This window comes from Pocillopora damicornis, chromosome 5 (genome assembly GCF_964200805.1).
Source record: "Pocillopora damicornis chromosome 5, jaPocDami1.2, whole genome shotgun sequence".
In the NCBI taxonomy this organism is placed as follows: domain Eukaryota; kingdom Metazoa; phylum Cnidaria; class Anthozoa; order Scleractinia; family Pocilloporidae; genus Pocillopora; species Pocillopora damicornis.
This window is the reverse complement of record NC_142674.1, coordinates 17,259,169-17,279,244: the sequence shown is the minus strand read 5'-3', so window position 1 is coordinate 17,279,244 and position 20,076 is coordinate 17,259,169. Positions and strand designations below refer to the sequence as shown.

Below are 20,076 nucleotides of genomic sequence, written 5' to 3'. Positions count from 1 at the left end.
TATTATGAAATTTTTTAATAACACTGTTAAGAATAAAGCGTCCAAGGCGTTTTAAATGAGCGTACACCTTTGACGCAAATAATTCTTTGTTTCTATTTTCATTTGATGTACTGTCTTTTAAGACAAAAATGCTTCCTTCGTTTTTTTTTTTTTTTTTTTTTCAAGAAGAGAATCGCGTGAGCGTGGGATGTAATATGTTGGCTGGCTTACTCTCTCGAAAGATAATAGGCAAACAGGGGTGGGCTGGGGGGAGGTTAGATCTTTAACTTTCAAGATCTGATTTTCAATTCTCCCCTCTATGTGCTACACATTTCCTTTTTAATTGGATATAAGAATTTGATGTTAGATCAAGATAACAACCTCTACCTGATAAGTTTGAATATTCTCATTACCTGTTTGCTGAATAATGTATGGATATCATAGGAAGAAGATTCATAGTGATCACCACTAGGAGTGAAAGGCTAACCAATCCCGCTTCCTCTGAGAACAAACAAAGGAATAATAATAATGAAAAGATAAGAAAAACAATATCTCTTGGCAATAGATTTAATCTAAACGCCCACCGAGTGACGCATGTCGATTTTTTTTTGGTTTACGGAACATCTTGCAAAGATATAAAACACTCAGTTGAAGAAACAATGGATTAGTAGAAAGGCTCGAACATATGGAATAATGTAAAAGATAACTTTAGGGAAAAAATAACGCAATTCAAATGACATCGATGAAGTAATGCAAATTAAAGAAAGAAACTTCACCGAAGTCTGTTGTTCATTTTTCATCCTCCCCCTTCTCCCGGGGTCTTTCGAAGAAGGAAAGGCTCCTAAAGAATGCACTCTGTCTCCGGATCTCTCACATGATTGGCTGACTCAAAAGAATGATAATGTCATGATTCTAATCTTTGATCAACAGGAAGAATATGATGCTAATTTGCCGATCAGCAACGGTATTCGAAAACATTAAAGCTACACGAAATTTACCCATCTATAGATTATCATTAATCATTTTATTAGTATGGTTATAAGTAATTTTATTATTAACATGTATCATCTTCGTCATTATTGCAATTGTTATTGTCATTCTCGCCATTTCTATCCCAACAGAACAGTGTTTACCTATCTGATAACTATCTATGTTTTTACGTAGAGTTTCTCCTCAGAATTATTCACCGTCAAAGGTGTTTGCTCATTTGAAACGCCTTGAACGTTTCATGCCTAGCAGTATTATAAAAAAATTTCATAATAAACCTAAGATGCCTCAATTACTCTCGATCTGAATTTTCGAACGTGTTGAATTGAGTATCATTACGGAACCAAGTGATAATAAATTTCTAATTATAGGAACCCGTTTATTCAGAAGTCAATTGAATTCTCCAGATGGTTGCAAGCTCCTAATTTTCTTGCCCTCTTACTGGCTCGATTCGAGGTGAGGTCGTCAACATTTAAAGAGAATGATTTTTGGATTCAGAAATGCATCTTTATGCAAAGTTAACGGCACCTTCTTCCTTGTTTCGGTTTTTGTCATCGCGAAAGGAATATTTATATTTAGCGACTTTCCACTTCGTTCGGCAAGAATCTATTGTTATGAGTAATTGTTGTTGTAAATATAAGCTTCTAGAAATCCCCAGACTGCTTATTCATGCCGACATCAAGTGACACAGTTATTACGTAATACTACTAAAATAATTCTTTTGTAAGCTTTTGGTATGTTCCAGAACACTTTGTGAATGTATATAAGGAATCATTTATGTAGTAAAATGTAAAATGTTATTCACCAGCCTAGGGTCGGTCCGTATTGGGAAAAACTGTGCCCTCTTTCTTGAGTACTCAAGGCGGAGGGCACAGTTTTTCCCAATACGGACCTCCCGACGGGCGAATAACATGATATATATGTAGATTTGTTTCGTTCAGGGCTCCCTATGCATGCATATGTATGTGTAATGTATTCACAACAATTTTTCGAGTGAATTCATAATGCATTCATATAGGCGCTTACGAAGAGTTGCAATTTCATAAACAAGCAGTTAGGGAGAAATAAGAAAGATGGTAAGTTTTGAGCTCGGTTAAGAAATGAAGATGATCTGAGTCCCCATGAGGAATCGAACCTCACACCTTCGGATTCCGCTCTCCGATGCTCTACCACTGAGTCACAGAGACTCCATGGTGAGCGAAGTCTCTTGCGAAGTAAGTTTTGCTTTTGGTCTTGTGACGAGCGTGGGACAAGGAAAACTTCTGAGTCCCCATGAGGAATGGAACCTCAGACCTTCGGATTCTGCTCTCCGATGCTCTACTACTGAGTCACAGAGACTCCATGGTGAGCGAAGTCTCTTGCGAAGTAAGTTTTGCTTTTGGTCTTATGACGAGCGTAGGACAAAGAAAACTTCTGAGTCCCCATGAGGAATCGAACCTCAGACCTTCGGATTCTGCTCTCCGATGCTCTACGACTGAGCTACAGAGACTCCATGGTGAGTGAAGTCTCTTACGAAGTTCATATGATACGCGTCCTGCATACTGTGAGGATTAGCAATGTCGATAGGGTAATGTTTGTGGATAGAACTTCGTAATAGACCTCGCTCATCGAGGTGTGCGCCAGGAAACACCGGCAGATGACAGTGAAGTGCGCATACTCCAGTGTCGAGCTTCAGTGTAGCGTACCGCAGGCACACGACCAGGCATTGCACGAGGGCTTCACGTGGGCTGATAGATGTACTATGTGAAGCCGCATAAGCAAATAATTTGAAACCCGCGTTTTGAGCGCGAAATCAAACTGGTGAGGTTGAAGTTGAGCAGTAATTCTCAGTACTTTGCTTTTTCTGATCAACTCGCAAAGCAACAATACCGGCAGAGCTAAAGCTTTGTCAACGAGAAGAAATTGTTATGATTCAAGTTTGTGCAGAGAGGGTTTAGAGTGAAAGTAAGACGAAAAGAAAGAGACTGAGCGACCAAAAAAAAAACAAGAAGTAATTAGGTAAAGTAAGTCGAGAAAAACGGGCAAGAAAGTTAGAGAGGACACCAAAATATGCAGAATAAGGTGAAAGGAACGCGAAAGAGAACAAGAAAAGACATAAGTAAAAAGGCGAATATTTAGCGAAGAGTAACGCGAGAAGGAAGTACATCTAGGTGTCCAATACCTTCAACTTTCCCTCGAAATTACTGAACATCCGAGCCATTTCCTCTTTGGTGCTGGCTATTTCCTCTAAGCATCTTTTGAGTGTGTGAACCAAATCAATGAGTTGTCTCTTTGAACAATAGGGACAGCAGACTGCTGTTGGATATCATCGTTTAGTACATTCCACAGTGGACTGTCGATGCTTAACGCGTCTTCAACCGCAATTGTGAGGGGTATTTACAACCCACCGTGTCAAAGTTTTGTCCTGTGTAATCCTTGACCAGCTGTTTAATGGCTCCTGTTGCCTTCGTAACTTGGGCACAAAGCCGTTTTGCAATGGCTTGTCCATCTAAAGAATTAACACAGCATGAGTCAAAATGATACCGTAGAAATCCTACACTACAATCATTTCATTACGATATGTTGGTCAGTTCTAATCGGGCGTCTTATCGACGACTGTTAGCACTGGAACATATCAATGCAATGCCTGCATATTTCTTCATTAGCTGTGAGAGAAACCACCTTTCTGAGCACTTGACATGCATGGATAGTAGGAAGTCTTCTCGACGCTTGTCTTGCAAATCGCGGAGGTATGCAATATACATGCTGTTGTCAGGAGACCATCGGGGTTGGCCGCCCTCAAGGTTCTTTAGCTGTTGATCCAACTTATAACCAGCAGAAAGGAAAACAGTGGAGAAAGCAAAAATTTGGTTGGAATTTGGTTTTGCATTTATTTGCAGTGCGATTGGCAAACAAAACTTGCCCTGAGAACCAAGTAAAATACCAATAACGACTTCCACGTTTAACGGCATGGAATTGTCCATAATTCTGATTGCTCGATTGCGTGATTGTCTGTTTACTTTTATGATTAACTACTTGTAGATTTTGTGGCTGGTATGAGCATTTTTCTTTGTTTTGGCGGACCTCATTTGAAAACCGTTTTAATATCCTACGTAAAGATCATTTAGTTCCCAGACCAGGGGAGTAAATATAACAGAATCCAAAAGATGGTTTCATACTTGTCAAGCTGATCATCAATATTTTCAGATGCCGGAGAACATTTTTTGCAAGTTTATTCTGTTAATGAACAGTTTGAAAAATTCAGAAGAAAAGTATCAAAGAAAGTCAGGACAAATGACCGAAAATGATGGACCAAAAAGTAACACATTTCCTGTAAAATTCAGAAACGACAATTGGGGTAAACATTGTATGAAAACCAGATCTCCATGCTACTCCATACCTTACACAACAAACTTGTCCGGGTAATCATCTGGTGATGAGCCTTCAAAGAAGAAAATGTGAAATCATAAAGGAACGTGTAACTGTTTAAGTAACTTGCATGTACCTTTCTGAACTTCAGTTGTGGTACTCTAATTTCCTCTTAAGCACTTCAAAAAATTTATTAAACTAGAATCAAAAATTAAGGAGGGCAAAATAAAATGGAAGTCATTCATTTTTCATGATTATTTTTGGTCGTTAAAAGTGAACCATTCCAAATAAGATCACAGCCGACCGAGTTGCAAGATAAAAAAGACTGGTTAGAGGTCAATAACAACCAGGCATTCCCCGCAAAATTTGATAATAGCCTGGGACTTAGCGCATCTTGTGTTGGTACTCGCCATATGACTAATCGTCGTAAATATAGTCTATACACGGGAATTACATCTGACCTTGATACAGTCAACAAAATCACTTGCAGTAATATCAGAGTAATTATGCCGAGAAAAGCGAGATCACTTTCGAAGAGAAAGACCGTCTAATCCTCTATCATTATATCTTTCGGATCAAAAATGGCGGGCTTTTCAATCTTCGAAACTCTACACGTTGTGGATTCGTTGTGGTAAACTGTCTATTTGTTTTGGCCATGGCTGCATTGGATAGCACCTCTGAACTCAGTAATCTTTTGGATACTTGGCGAAAGGAAGATCAGGATAATGTATCACCCGTTAAAACACTAAAAAGGTTGGTGAAGTGTAATAGTAGTAGTATTTTTTTGTGCGGAAATTTTACCCTGCTTGTGTTAAAACTGTTGTTGGATTGGCATGTGGCTGTAATTACACACCAAAAAAAAATTCCTTTTCCCCTCTGCAGAAATGATGAATTTATGGACAAACTAGTGAACTCCTACATCATGAGCTCTGTGGAACAGTTTGATCTGAACTGCACTGCAGCCAGAGTGTTAAATGCCATGCCTGGGCTGGAAAGTGCTGCAGTTTTTAAGGATATGGTAAGTTTAGCAAGGTATTCTTAATCCTTCAACTCCTAAGATCTGATTTAAATTCTCTCCTCTAGCTGCTACACATTTCCTTGTAAATTAGTTATGAGAATTTGGTGTTTTACACTTTTCACACTTTTTTTTTATTATTTTCTCACATATTTACAAGATATTAGATCAAGATGACAACTTCTTCCTGAGAGTCTGACTATTCTCATTATCTTTTTGCTGGATAATGTATGAATATTATAGGGAGAAGTTACTTGTTAATCACTTGTGGGAGTTAAAGTGTTAATAATCTTAAGATGTGACATTTTTTTGTCAGCTTGAGTTCCATGTTAAAGTCCAGAAATTGTGTCCACTTTCTGAGGCATGGCACTCCCTTCCTTTTTAGAAAAAAATAAATACTTAATATTAACTTGCACAATTTCTACTTTATCGAATTATAGATGAAAAAAAAAAGAATTTCTTTTAGTTACATTATGAAAAAGAAAAAGAAAAAAAAAAGAGACTTTATTTGTTGCTCTCAGTCACCTCACTTCAGTGGAAAACACTTTAAAAAAAATGCAAACTTTTCAGATTCACTTTCATTTTGCCTTAATTAATAAATACATATTTCTTTAGTAGAGTAAGAGAGATGGTAAGTTTTGAGCTTGGTAAAGAAATAGAGAAAGATGTTTTTTGTCTTGTCACAACAAAGAAAAAATTCTGATCTGAGTCCCCACGTTGAATCAAACCTTAGATCTTGGGATTCTGGGGTCTGATGCTCTACCAGTGAGCCACAGAGACTCTATGGTGAGTGAGGTTTATTACAAAGTTCAGTGACACTTGTCCTGTAGACTGCTAGGATCAGCAATGTTGTTAGCATCATGTTTGTAAACAGAATATGACTCAGAATTTTTTCCCTGGTCCTACACACGTGACAAGATGAAAAACATCTTTCTTTATTTCTTTACTGAGTTCAAAACTTACCATCTCTCATTCTATTTATAAGCATGATGCTATGCAGGACACTTTTCAGGATGCATGTCATATGAACTTTGTAATAGACCTCACTCACTGTGGAGTCTCTCTGGCTCAGTGGTAAAGCATTGGAGTGCGGAATCTGAAGGTCTGAGGTTCAATTCCATATGGGGACTCAGAATTCTTTTCTTGTCCTACACTTGTGATGAGACAATAAACATCTTTCTCTACATATTTCCTCCATGTATCAACAAATTATGCAAGTGGGCCAGAGAAGCCTTAGAACCCCTAAGATCATATGCTACAGGTATTTATATCATAGTTTACTCGTCTTACTTTACATAGTACTTCAGGCTTTGAACATTTTGGTCACCATACCTTAAAGAGAAAAAAGACAATTTAGTTGACAAAATATTTAGTTGACAAAATATTTAGCATCAAGTGGCCTCCTGGGGAAAATTAGATTTATCTCATTCTTGTACAGCTTCAGCTTCTGAATTAACTCAATTTTGTGTACATGTTTATCAACTGGGTGTAAGTAGAAGGTTGTTTTAGTTAGGTGATCCAAGGTAGTGTACAAGGTTAAGATATAGATAGTCATGGTTTCATTGAGGATTCTAATATTCCTTTTTGTTCATTTTTAATGTGTATTGCCGCAGTTACATATTCAATTCGTTTTTAATTTCAAGTATCAAATAATAGAAACTTTGATAATTATTTTATTAACAGGTCTTTTAGCATTTGCCATGGAGAGCCAGGATATTGCAGCAGAATTCAGAGAAGAAAACTCTACCTTGGTAAGTCAGTATAGCAACTTTAAAGAGTGACCAGCATCTAATTTCTCCTTACAATATCTCCCCTGAATCAAACATAAAGGCTATGAGAACAAAGGAAATGATCACCAAATAAAGAAGCTTTTGACATCCTGTTAAATAAATTCTCCAAGTCAACAACTAAAGAAATGTATATAGAACAGTATGGAGAATATGCATACTGATGTTAGGGTGAAAAGGGGTTTTTAAAATATTGCATCTTAGCTTTGTGCTTAACAGCATTTTTTTTCCAAAAGTCAGAGTGTATAGTTGAGCTTACACTTCTCAGGAATTGTCTTTTGTCACTCATGGCATTTTTTGTTTGGAACACCTCTTTTAAACTATACGCTGAGGATTAAATGTTGAATTTCACATGTTTAGGTTCCCTGTATGCTGTGGCAGCTGCAAATTTTAAAGGACTTGTCAGACCTTACATAGTCCCTTGTGACAGACCTGTTAAACAGGATTATCCTGAAGGCAAAGACAAACAGGAACAAGAGCAAAAACAGTAACATTGTGAGTAACAGGGAATGGAAAATTTTGATCTGGAATAAAATGATCAGTTAAACAATTGTTATCAAGAACAAAAATATTTAATTATCATCTGTGAAAGTTTGGCACCAAAAACTCTGTTTTAAGCCAGTTTATTCCGAATGGAAGTAATGGGATTACAAGAGGGAAATTCTCCGGCAGGTGCCTTACCAAGGAAGCCACCTTCTTCAAATCTTATTGAAAGCACTGCAAGGATAATGTGATGAATAAGCTCCACAAAGGTGAGATCATTTGGATGGGGTCCTTGAAGCTCTCAATGGAACAGACACTAGATACCGGTAAGTGCAAATAGGGTCTTTAAGGGGTTGAGTTTATTTTTTTTTTTGCCTCAAAATTCCACTCTTGTGAAAAATGTTGGAAAGCTGCACATTCTGGTTTTTTTTTTTTATTTTAACCTTTAACTTCTAAAATCAGATTATTAATTCTGCCCTATAGTTGCTACATCTTTCCATGTAAACTAGTCATGAGAATTTGGTGTTCAGATCAAGACAACAACCTCTGCTTGATAAGTTTGTGTATTCTCAATAGCTGTTAAGTGAATTACGTATGTACATTTTAGAGAGAAGTTACATGTTGATCACTTCTGGGAGTTTAAGGGAAACAAGGTTAGCTTAGGGGTGCCAGGGAGGAAGTACTCCAAGTAAGTTTGCCTTGCACAAGCTAGCTCAGTGTCCTTAATATTAATAGATATTTTCTTTTTGTTTCAGGTAAAAGTTGTCTACAAGCAAAACATCCATTGTTAATTAAAACAAGCAGGGGTTTCCGTTCCACTGGAAATGTAATTTGTGCACCTAAGGGAGGGTACCACATAGTCCCTATGCCCTTTTCCCTCTCCCCCCTGACTCTTGGCATGCAGCAGAGACTAATTCTGCAGTATATGACTCTCTTGGGAGAATATCAGGAGGTACGTGCTGTGATTAGGCACTTGAGCATTTGATGTAATGTGAAGAACTGTAAGACTCTCTCCACTGAAGTTTGTGGGAAGCTTGTGAGAAACGTGTACTTAATCTGAAAGGATAATTTAGAAACTTAACAAATTTTAGTGAGGACCAACTATTAAACAGTAGCCTCTGTTTAGTGTAAATATATGCTCGTCCTTTTTTTGGTGGACATTTATTTTGTCTAGAGAGGCCAAGAATTTTCGGAGAGTAAAGCTTGAGGAAAACTGTGCGCTTCTAGGAACTGATCATGTTTAAAGACAAAATATACGTGTATATATTAGAGCCAAATTGAGAACGTATTATTTAGCTTTTTATCCCTCAAATATTTTTTTGCAGTGTAGAACAATCAGCTTAGCGTTGAAAACGGATGTTGAATTTTCGAAGAGACTTCACAAACAAACAAATTTGTCTCTCCTTCATTATCAACTCGGATCGACTTCTAAAGAAATAAGAAAGAGCAGAGCGATGTGACTTTGTGAAATCAAACCAATAGAATCAGAAGCAAAATACTGATGCCACTTATGACTCCTTCGCAAGTGATATGTGAAAAATGAATTGCTGGAGTTGTGAGCCGTCGGTTAGCTCAGCTAAGAACTGGCATTGCCTGTGATTCCGACAGTCTAGTTTTCACTGGATCATAAGCGTTGGAGTTATTAGCAGAAACGGAAGAAAAGATGTTGTTCGGAATATTCCGACTCCGATTTCGTCAAGCTTTGGGCTTTACTTACGACTCCGACTCTCGATTTTCTCTGGGTCGCCGGCATTCCTACGACTAATGAACAATTCAACTCCAACTCTGACTTTTGTGTAAACGAACCTTTAGACACTCTACCACATTCATCCCTTTTGAAAAACACTACTTTAACTCTTCAACTCCCAGATCAAATTTGTAATTTTCCTTACTGTCAACCATAGAATTCCTTTAATGTTAGTTCGAATAATTTAGTATTGGATCAGCTAATCCTGCCCGAATTGATAATTTCTTTATTCTCATTACTTATCTGGTTGATATTGTGTTGATATTGTAAGGAGAAATTCTGTCTTGGTCACTCGTGGAAGTTAAGGTTAAGAGAATAATGCGTTGTACCGACTGAGATCTGACAAAAAAAGCCTCAGAATTTAAAAGCTATTTCCTTTTATTGTCTTTTTAGTATTTGGCATCCCTTCTTTGTCATAAAAAGTTTGCTACAGAATTTGTGACTCATAACGGAGTCTAGCGGTTACTAGAAGGGCCACGCCCATCAGTGGCTGCTACAGGATGTTCTATGTGTTTATATTATCTCGCTTACAATGAGGACGCCATGGAGAGGGTAAGACATTTTTCCATTTTAAAAAAATGTGTTTAGGATTTCGGATTTGTAGTTGTAAGAAATACATTATTAGTGCAGATTTAACTTACCAATGATCTGTGAGTTATGAGCAGACCAGTTTTTTCTAAAAGAAAGAGGTAACGAGTATCATTCCGTTAAACATGAAATAGCAATGATTAATACATCTCTGCTTATTTTTTATCAATCTCCCTTTCCCCCCCCCCCTAAAAAAAGCTTATTTATGTATAACGTATAACCCACAGGTAGATAAAACATTACAGCACTTATTGCTGCATGAAGAGAGATAAAAAAGGAATTAAAGAAAAACCGGTCAAATGGTTAAATAGAATCGTAAGCAAGGAGAATGAAAAAAATAAAGATAAAAAACATAAAGATAATCACTCAAAAAATGTTATCTTACAAAATTACCATTAATTCCACAAAAAAACCTCAATGATTAAATTCTTGGTGCTCTTTTTTCTACATGGGTCAGAAGATCATGAAATTAACAAACAGAATATGTTGTCGGAGCCTCCTTAACTCTTTCAAGTAACATGTTTCAGGTGTCCCTCCTACCAAACCCTGTGCTGAGTGACCCGGTCAAGTATGCATTGTGGCTTCTAGAATGTTCTCACGACTCTGGCAGATGTCACGCAATTCTCTTTTTCTCGCTAACGTGTTCATTTCGAGCAGTGCTGGAATTGTTCGACAGTAATGATGGCTTGCGGGAGCTTGTGAACCGGGTATTTAGTCAGTTATATTATAAGTTTTTACTTTTTCTCCTCAGCCCGATGGCAAGCCATTTTTACTTGGAACACAAATAGGTGAGTTTAAGGAATACAACTTAATAACTGGACAGGTACAAAACTCTATTTACACCTTTTTGATTTCAAGTCAAACGCCAAATTTTTCTTGAAATAGCTATATGTGTATGAATTAGTCCTTGATTGTGATAAGTTAAGTTGTCAGCTGTATCACACCTTTTTTTTTTTTTTTTGTTCTTAGATTTAAACCGCTCAGTGCATGGTTTTCATGTTCATTTGTATTTCACGTATTTATTTTTTAAAAAATTACATTTTGCAGGAAGAGGCGACTTATCTCTGTAGCGCAGACAGAGCAATTTCCATGTGCCAATGTTCAAAAGTAAGAGTACAATAAGGAAGCTTCCCTCCTCATATAGTTAAAATACCTTTCTTTCTACTTCGAACAGGTCGAAAGTTTCATTAATGTTTTTCTCATTTTTTTTTTTTTTGGGGCGCACCCACCCCTCCCTCCCCCAACCCAACAACAGTCAAATGGTAACAAGTTATGTTCGATATTGGATTTCGTTCCACATCCACACAAACAAGGCAGCTCCGCTATTGCTTTTAAATAACTTAACGTTCGGTCAAATTCAGCCTTCTTGTTAACTGTTTAGTTTCCATATCTTTCGCTGAAACCCATCAACCCTTTTTATTCATCAGTTTTGCAGCGTGTTTCGCAACGTCATGAACCTTTCTAAGAATCATGTGACCATTTCAGGTTGTGTTCACGAATTTATTTCTCACTGAAGTTGTCTTTTTGTACTTTATTCTTCAAATTTTAGGACCGCGAACTTTTATTGACGTCATCTTCGTCTGCTTTGCCTCCCTGTGCTCTTTGGTCATTTGGAGACGTTTTCGAAATGAAGTAAGTCTTTGAACTTGAAAACCTGTTTGATTCATACCACTAGTGCATTGGATAGGCACGTCCTTGTTTGTGTCTCTGCTTGGTTTATTTGTATCTCACCTTTAACAAACTACATTGTTTGTCGCAGAAACATAAAACAAACACATACTTCACCTTGTTTTACCATTAATTTTTATTGACTTGAGGATCGCTGAAGTACAAAAAGAAGTTTTACATTGTTCTTTCAGAGCTACAACTTTTACAGAAGATACTTAGACAAACTAATTTCATAAATTACGTGGGACGAGCAATGATTCCAACTTAATTCACTTGCGGCAATCAACGCTCAAGATCAAAACAAGCAAAATGGGAAATAGTTTCGGTGTATATCGTGGCTCGTATCCTATAATCGGATTGGTGTTAATAACGCGGTGACAGTAGGCGAACTGTAATATTTCGTCGTTACATTAATCTCTTTGTTTAATAAAAAATGTTATTTACTTAAAAATTTTATTTGTTTCTCTGGCCCAGACATCCATTTAACGAAGACACCTGGGTAAAGTTTAGTAATTTATTAGAAGACAGAACTATTGGCACACTCGACGCCACTGCGGATGTGAGTTCAAGATATATGATGCATTTTCACTTCTAAATATATCAGGAGCAGCCTTCGTTTGACAAATTGTCGCTGTTCATTTAGAACATTTACAAAAGGAAAAATAGATCAGCGAAATTGCTACTGCGTGAACACGGGACAGCAAGGAAGATAGAATCGCTAATTTCGCCCAAGTTTGGGCGCAATCATTTTTTGTCTCGAATACATGGACTTTCAAGAGGCATTTTTAGCCCAAACTTCATGGCCAAGATCACTTTTCTACGCCTCAGTTTACTTGTTTTGAGGCCTCTTGGCTGTATTTGATAATTTTCTTATTTGTCATTTTGATATGCTTCAGAAACAACTTTGGTTTTTCTTTCACGCCACTCAGTTGAAATGCGTCTTTTGAAACATTAGTCAAACTTTAAGGCGCCAAACTCGAGATTTCTATCGGTAGATCGTTGATAAATTGGAGGCAAAGCCTTGTGATTACCTTAGTAAAGGTTGACCAGTATTTTCTTGTATTTGATTCAGTTGTTTCTTTTTTTTCCTTTTTTTTTGTTTTTTTTTTGTCGTTTATGGCGTGAGGTACTTCTCTGCCAAAACCCCCTTTTTATCGATAACTGATCGAATACAGTTAGAGTGTGATGATGTTATTCACTAGATTATATTCAACCATCAGATTTACGACACTGCGACAGATCAGCGGGTACTAACTCTGCACGATTTCAACAACACTAATAACTACCCAAAGAACCTCGCCTCCTTCAATCCTACGAACGACCTGTTACTGAACGACGGTGTATTATGGGATGTCAAAGGCAAACGGGTTATACACAAGTTTGACAAGTTTAACAACTTTGTCAGCGGCGTTTTTCATCCCTCCGGGCTGGAGATTATCATCAATTCAGAGATTGTATCCTTTTCTTTTTTTATAGAACGAGCCAATGCTATACTGTAAAGCAGTGAGTCCAGATCACGTTTCACGAAAATAACGGAACACAACGTCGGCCTTCCACGGATCTCGAAAAATCACTTTACCTCCCTCTTCTTTCTTTGACAGTGAATTAGGAGAGAAATAGATATTAAGGACTATTATTTCATAAGAAAAGTTTGTTTCCTCATCTTGAGCGTTTTCGGGAACCACTACACAGTCACCTGACTGATCCACCGAGTATAAACTTATTTCTGAATATCCTTGGTGATTTGCCGGCTAATTTACATCATCAACCTAGTCGATAAAACCAAACTATCTGGTTATTTCCCGCCCTCCCCACCGACGGAGCCTACTGTTTCTTGTGAAACTAACCCCTTGGATTGTCTTGAGCAACTCTTTTCAAATCAACAGTTTGCCTTTTCTTTTGCCAATAATCCTTGACGCTAAAAACAGTGGGATCTTCGCTCTTTCCATTTACTGGACTCGTGTCCTTCACTAGATCAATGTCACGTGATCTTCAATAGCAGTGGTGACGTCATGTATGGGGGTAATTTCATGTTTACTTGTTTACACACTACTCAAATTCGTTGATACTTTATTAATTTTTCACGAAGGAAATCAGACCCGACATTGAGGTTTTAGTGCGTCCAAGTCGTGAGCTTTTAGTTGTGATCTATATGTCATCTCGATATTCAAATTCAAACTGAGAGCACAGAATACTCACCCGGGATTATGGTTCCACAGGTTTTCAGCAGTTTATAGACATCCAAAATTGAGTAAGGAAGTTTTTCAACTTTTCATCAATTTTTTTGCAACTTTTGCAGTGTTTGGAAAAGTGAAAGAGCTCTAGCTCTTTTATTCGACTCATAACCCTAAAACTTCCGGCTCCAGTCTTTCGAGGGTAGGATAGCGCTATCCAGTAGATAAAACTCTATCCGTCGGATAGCGTTGTCCGCCCTTTACATAACTGGGCCCTCAGGGAATAGTCCCTCAGAGCCTCTGATATCTCAAAAAATGAAAAAAAAAAAATGAATTCCGGACTGAAGGGAGCGGTGTTTGTTCTTCCGTATTTTATAGTAAAATATCTTTCGGATCCTTTGGAAATACCGCCTTCCAGGCTCCTAGGACCGTACGAGACCTCGTTCGGATCTTTGACGCAACAGATTATCAACCAATAGGTAAGCAAGAGGGCTTGCTAAAAATTTCAATAGAAATTTTGTTTGGCGCTCGTTATCAGTTAATTTGAAATACCTTGACGTTTACGAATTGAGCGTGTAAATGATGTTGGAAATTTTAATTGCTTTTGAACAGCTACAATCGACGTTAAGAAGACAATATTTGATTTGTGTACCGATATAACTGATAGCTTTGTAGCCGTTGAGGTGAGGTTATAAATCGGAAACCTCTGCATTGTTTTGTTTTCCTCCGTCCTTCTTCTTTCATTCCCATCCTCTTCCTCTCCCGCCCCTGCTTACCTTTCTTTCTTCTCTTTTTTTCTCCCTCTTCTCACTCCTTCAGAGATGAGAGGATTCTTATGATTTCTATGAAACATTAAATTCAGTTCATCTTGATCGTAAGACCGGAGCCGACTAATTCACCATTCATTAACGGGTAGTGATTACATATCTCAGTCGGCCAGGGCACTGCACCCGGCATCTCGCGAGGTCACAAGCTCAAATCCTTTTCAAAGTCTCAATGTTGTTTTTTTTGTTTTGTTTTGTTTTTTTCCTTCCTCCAAACCTCTTTGTGAAATTATTTGAGGAGCTGAAGCCCAATCATTAAAGTGTAGGAGTCTGGGTTGGGACCCTGGTTAGGTCTTTGTGAAGTGTTTCTTTGGGAAGATACGTTATTCTCACAGTACATCTCTCCACCGAGGAATAAAAATGGGTAGCAGCAATTGGTGCGAAAACTTGACGAAATGCTGGGGAAGGGGGAGGGAGGAGAGCCTTACGACTAACTAGCCTTTCATTTCCAGTAGAGGAAGAAATTTGTAAAACGGGGTTGAGCCACGGTCAAAAAGGGGGGTGGGGCAATGAAGATTACGCTCGTCTGAGGTCATTCTTGGTTTGGGAAACTGTGTTCGCCCACAAACGGAGTTGTGGGCGAACACAGTTAGCATTAAAACTAATTATAAAACAAACCTTCGTGTGCAGAAGTGTGTCTGCTTCAAAGTACCGTTTACAATCAAATGGAAGAAACATCGTCAAGGGGATTAACGGAAGCTACACTCAAAGAACATAGAATGTAGTGAATATCAGCTCATATCTGTGTCCTCGGAGGGGGCTACGTCGAAGCCATTTGTCTCCTCGCTGAAAAAAAATTGTCTCACAGTTTCACTCATCCGCTCTACCCTTTTTGTTTTCTTTTTTCTTTTTCTTGTGGTTACGGTTATTTGCTCATTTCCGAAAATGCGGTGACGCACAATTAGTCAGGGGGTGTTTCGCTTTTTAACAGCCTCTTCGAGCAAGGGTCTTTTCGCCTTTCACCGCCCCCTCCTTCCACTTTCCACTCAAACTCCAAGTCAAACATGGCCAGTCAAATAATAGATCGCGAACTTCTTAACTTTAACTCGCCCTAATATAATGCCTGCATTGCAATTAGGAGCTAGCAGTAATCCCAGCTACCTTATGCCACGACAACTGGGAGAAACTTTGGCAATGTGAGCCATCTGACTGGCTTTACTTGTCATTTCATGATTGCGTAAGTTACAAAATATCACCGCGAGGATCTCGTCATCATGTCATAACAGTTCACATGAATTATTTCATATCATAAATCCCATAATGATCTTTTTTAGAATCAGGCGAGCACCGACGAAAGCGTTTGCCGGGTATACGAAGTTGGGCGGCTGCGTAGGGCTGATGACGAGGACGAGCAGGTATGAGAATCTTGAAGACTTTCACATCAATATTCGTAAGAACGGACCAATCAAAGAGAAGTGAAACCGCTATCTTGGATGCGAATTCGGTTATGTGATTGGTTCTTGCCTTATTTGCATACAAAATCCTGCATTTTGTTAGGTTGTGGACTATAGCGCCCCCCTGGCACTAAAGCAGAGATGAACTTTAAATCACGTCACTTATTGCAACACGTGTTTGATGTAGGTCAACAAAATAACGACTCAATGCCTTTTTTCTCGTAGGAATCCGACGAAGGTGGCGAGGAAGATGACTATGTCGATGACGATGATGATGAGAATGATGATGACGACGATGAGGATGATGATGATGATGACGACGAAATTGAAATCACGATATCTGGCGATGGTGATTCGGATGATGACAGTGATATTGCAATCTTTTGAAGCGCGTCTTTTAAGTTTCCATCTTTCAGTTGTTAATTCAACTCAACAATGAGCACGTCATTCTGCTATGTTTTTATCTTTGAAAAATGTATGTGTATCACACAATTTGGGAATGATAGTTTAAGCTTGGAGTTGAGCTTGTTGACGGCGGAGTTTTATGTCAATTGCTATGGAGCAGAAAGTAGAAGTCACCATCGAAAAAGTTACACCCATGTTACTGATTATCAAATAAATAGAAAGGATGGAATGGTTTGTTATTCCTCTTGTAATGTAAACAAGCCAACAAAGGACTAAAGTTACTCTTACTCGCCACAGAGTTACTACTTGTCCATATATTAGCCCAAGTGAAACAGCTAAAAGTCTGCCTATATTTATTGCAGTCACTGTGAGGACAGACATGCCACAGAAAATGACGCCCAAGGTTCGGTTGATGAGCGAGCTATGGTAACAATTTGCAGAGTGTTCTTGGGAAATTGCGTAAGCAAGATGAAACGGCTGGAAACTGAGTCCAACGGTGATATCAGTGCATGCAAGATTACTGAACAAACATTTTGATGGTTGATGAAGGAGAGAGGGAAAAGAATGAGACCATTTCACACAATGGCTTCAATGAAAATTATGAGATCAATGACGAAACAAACATAATAAGACTTCGATCACATACGCCCGTGAAGCAACGAAATTGATCGATTCTTGTTTGGTTTGTATTTTCCGTCAGGTTTTCCATGTTATTTTATAGCAGTTACCACTCTTTCACTAGTAAAGGCGTTTAGAACTCTCCTCTTGAACACCACACTGAACATCCAAAGAATGAATCTAGTTTCCGAAATGAGCAGGTGGTGATATTTAAGTCTCTCTAGCCATTTAAGACTGTCAACTGCAGAAGGGGGGTTTTCTATATTCAAGAAAAACACAGTTGAAGTGTTTTCGGTCGATATCATTTTGTTTTCTTTTCCTATGGTGATTTTCCAATATTTCCTGTGGCTTATTTTTTCATTTTTACTTCAAAAGAAGCATGGAGGTAATTGTTTCTTTTCAGCTGGCTATTTGCGGTGGTAAAACTGTTTTCCGCACACTACAGCCTACTCGTTTCAAAGCAAATTTCATTAATTTTACAGTTGTGTTTTCTCTTCAGCTCCTAATCGAATTAATTCAGAGGAAAAAGTGATATCGAGCTAGGATTTTCACGAATGTTTTTCGCCAAGTTAAAGAGTACCACTACTCACTAACATATTTTGACGTGCCGGCAAATTGGCTCTGGCTAATGAGTTTTGAATTTAGGGAACACACTCGCGCCAAAGTAATTAATTTTTCTGCTACGAATAATAGGGAACTGGCATACGGTAGCCAGTTTACTTTATCAACTCAGTTGTCCCGCTGCAAAGGTCTTGTTTGAATGTCTAGCCGCTACCGATATTTGTGTGGGTCTTTTTTCACAACCTCTGTTCGTGACTTTTTTATTTCTTTACATTGATCTCGGTAACACCGATATAGATATTTTGTATTACGTCGAAGAGGTTGTTTGTATATCCAACTATGTTTTGTTTGGAGTGACTGTACTGATATCAACAGCCATCAGTGTTGACAGACTTCTTGTTCTGTTATTGAGGCTGAGATACAGACAAGTTGTGACACCAAAGCGAACTCAAGCTGTTATACTTTTATGCTGGATAATTGCTGTTTTATGCGGATCGTTGCTTTTGTGGCCGTTGTGGTATCTCTGGTTACTTCCGTGTTTGGTACGTAAAGATCCACCTTAGATTACAGCGGTACCAGGCTGAAGTAGAAAACAACCCTGGAGAAGGACGGTCAAACGCAGGAGAAGATATAGGAGTAGGAAAAGATGAAGCAGGCGCAATAACGGGGACAAGAACAGCCACAGAAGAAGGAGCAGGAGTAAAAGGTACAGGAAGGGGAAGAGTACGTGCATGGACAGCAAAAGGTTCATCAAAACAAAGATTAAACGGGAGAGTTCAACTAAACATCAAACAATATCAGAAAACAGTTTCCAGTATATTTTGGGTGCAGTTGGCTTTAGTGGCATGCTACATCCCTGTCATAATTGTGTCGATATTGAGACATACAGTACTTAGTGGATCAGCAGTTCATGCTCTGTGGCTCTTTACGAAAACTTTAGTTTATCTGAATTCATCTCTGAATCCCTTTCTTTACTGTTGGAAAATCACAGAAGTGAGAGAGGCAGTAAAGGACACAGCCAGGGCGTTTTGTTGTTGTTCGTGATTCAAGGTCGCCTTTATTTAAGTGGAAAAACTTCCGTGTCCTTAAAGAATAATTTTTGCGAATTTTCATATTAATCAATAACGAATCATTAAATACTGACAAGTAATTGCACTTACAGAGTCGAAAACTCTATTGCAATATGAGGAGGAATACAAATTTCTTTTTCTTTTCCATGTTCTCTCTAAAGGAAGGAGAATAAGAAGAGGAAGACATAAGTTACATCAATTAGTCTCTTTTTTTGTCATGAAATACAATGAGATATTGATTGAGAATTGATTTCTTCTATCTATTTTGGACGGGTTTCTAATATTTATTTAAAGATCGCCCATGTAGTAACAAAATTAATAATAAACGTTAATTGTGGACTTGTCTTTGCTCGATATGCCCTGTTCTCTCATACGTAAATCTAATATCTCGCATTTTGACTGAACAAACAGTTTTCAGCGAAGTGCGAAGCAACTTTGTCTAATAAAACCTTAAAAGAGTCTACCCCGTACATTTGTGCGGCCCCTTTAGTCCTCTTGCTGGCGGCGCTTTTAAACAAGGAAGGTTGTTATTTTCTTTTCCTTTTTCGCCGCCTCAGTTATTGCTGACTTCTCCATTTATACAGTCACAGTGAACCACTGCTTTCTTTTGCATTTTTGGCCTCTTTCAACTGACTTTTCCCCACAATCAGGAGGAAAAACCTCAAGATGAATACGTGTAACCTTTATTTTAAAATGCGTCATGCTTGAATATCAAATAAGACCACACTAAACATCTCACAAATTGAGGACGCCACAAAAATGGCTGATTGGTAATTAAATGGCTTATATTTTAGTATTATAGCAGCCAAGACCTTTCAAGTTTATTTATATTTTCTTCTTTGACATTAATTTTACAAGATATGGATAGAAAAATGATCCACTTTCCAATATTGTCTTCTCGGAAATGTTTGCATTATTACGATAAGTTGCGATGCCAATCGCCTTATTGAAAGTTTATCAAATGATTATTTCTTAACTCTTCACCAAGGTAGAGTTAACTAGTGGTGGATATTTACCAAGCTGCCAAGCGGAGATGTAAATATCTACCCCTAGCCACCGGCACTTAAGTGAATATTTGTTTTTGTATATAATTTAATATTGTGAGATAAAATAATACAAAAAGATGATTTTGAATGATTTATTTCTGTAATAATCACAACATTTTTGGGCGCAAATCCCCTGGAGGTGAATGGAGAAGGATGTGCGGAGTAACGTTTTAGTGACTACTTTCGGGTTCCTTATATCTATATATGGATCGACATATGTCAGATTTTCGGGAGATTCAAATAAAAAAGAAATTTAAATTTAATTTCGCGTGCAGAAATTTCAAAACCCTATCTAAACGATAAATACTTCCTTATAAGCATATTGAACAGTCAAATAGATATATACTGAAAAAAAGGCAAAAACCAAAATTTTTGAGATTGA

The 20,076-nt window shown here is 38.0% G+C and overlaps 1 protein-coding gene across 3 annotated transcripts; it reads left to right on the top strand.

The window, feature by feature from the left end:
- Positions 1 to 4,693: 4,693 nt before the first annotated feature.
- LOC149045699 (DDB1- and CUL4-associated factor 1-like) lies at positions 4,694 to 16,631 on the top strand. 3 transcript variants are annotated; one of them, XR_016186905.1, is made up of 16 exons: positions 4,694 to 5,067; positions 5,197 to 6,590; positions 7,013 to 7,080; positions 7,477 to 7,611; positions 7,789 to 7,925; positions 8,355 to 8,551; positions 9,740 to 9,898; positions 10,686 to 10,722; positions 10,982 to 11,041; positions 11,484 to 11,566; positions 12,077 to 12,161; positions 12,823 to 13,056; positions 13,531 to 13,624; positions 14,155 to 14,255; positions 15,875 to 15,955; positions 16,220 to 16,631. XR_016186905.1 is itself a non-coding variant. In XM_089207416.1 (13 exons), exons 6-13 carry the CDS (start codon positions 9,854 to 9,856, stop codon positions 16,246 to 16,248), a joined length of 702 nt encoding a protein of 233 aa, XP_089063542.1. In that variant the 5' UTR covers positions 4,694 to 5,067; positions 5,197 to 6,590; positions 7,013 to 7,080; positions 7,477 to 7,611; positions 8,355 to 8,551; positions 9,740 to 9,853; the 3' UTR covers positions 16,249 to 16,631. The 3 variants fall into 3 exon arrangements, 1 of the variants encoding a protein (XP_089063542.1); XR_016186904.1 differs by lacking the exon at positions 7,789 to 7,925; XM_089207416.1 differs by lacking the exons at positions 7,789 to 7,925; positions 14,155 to 14,255; positions 15,875 to 15,955 and having other exon boundaries at positions 10,686 to 10,757.
- Positions 16,632 to 20,076: the final 3,445 nt, after the last annotated feature.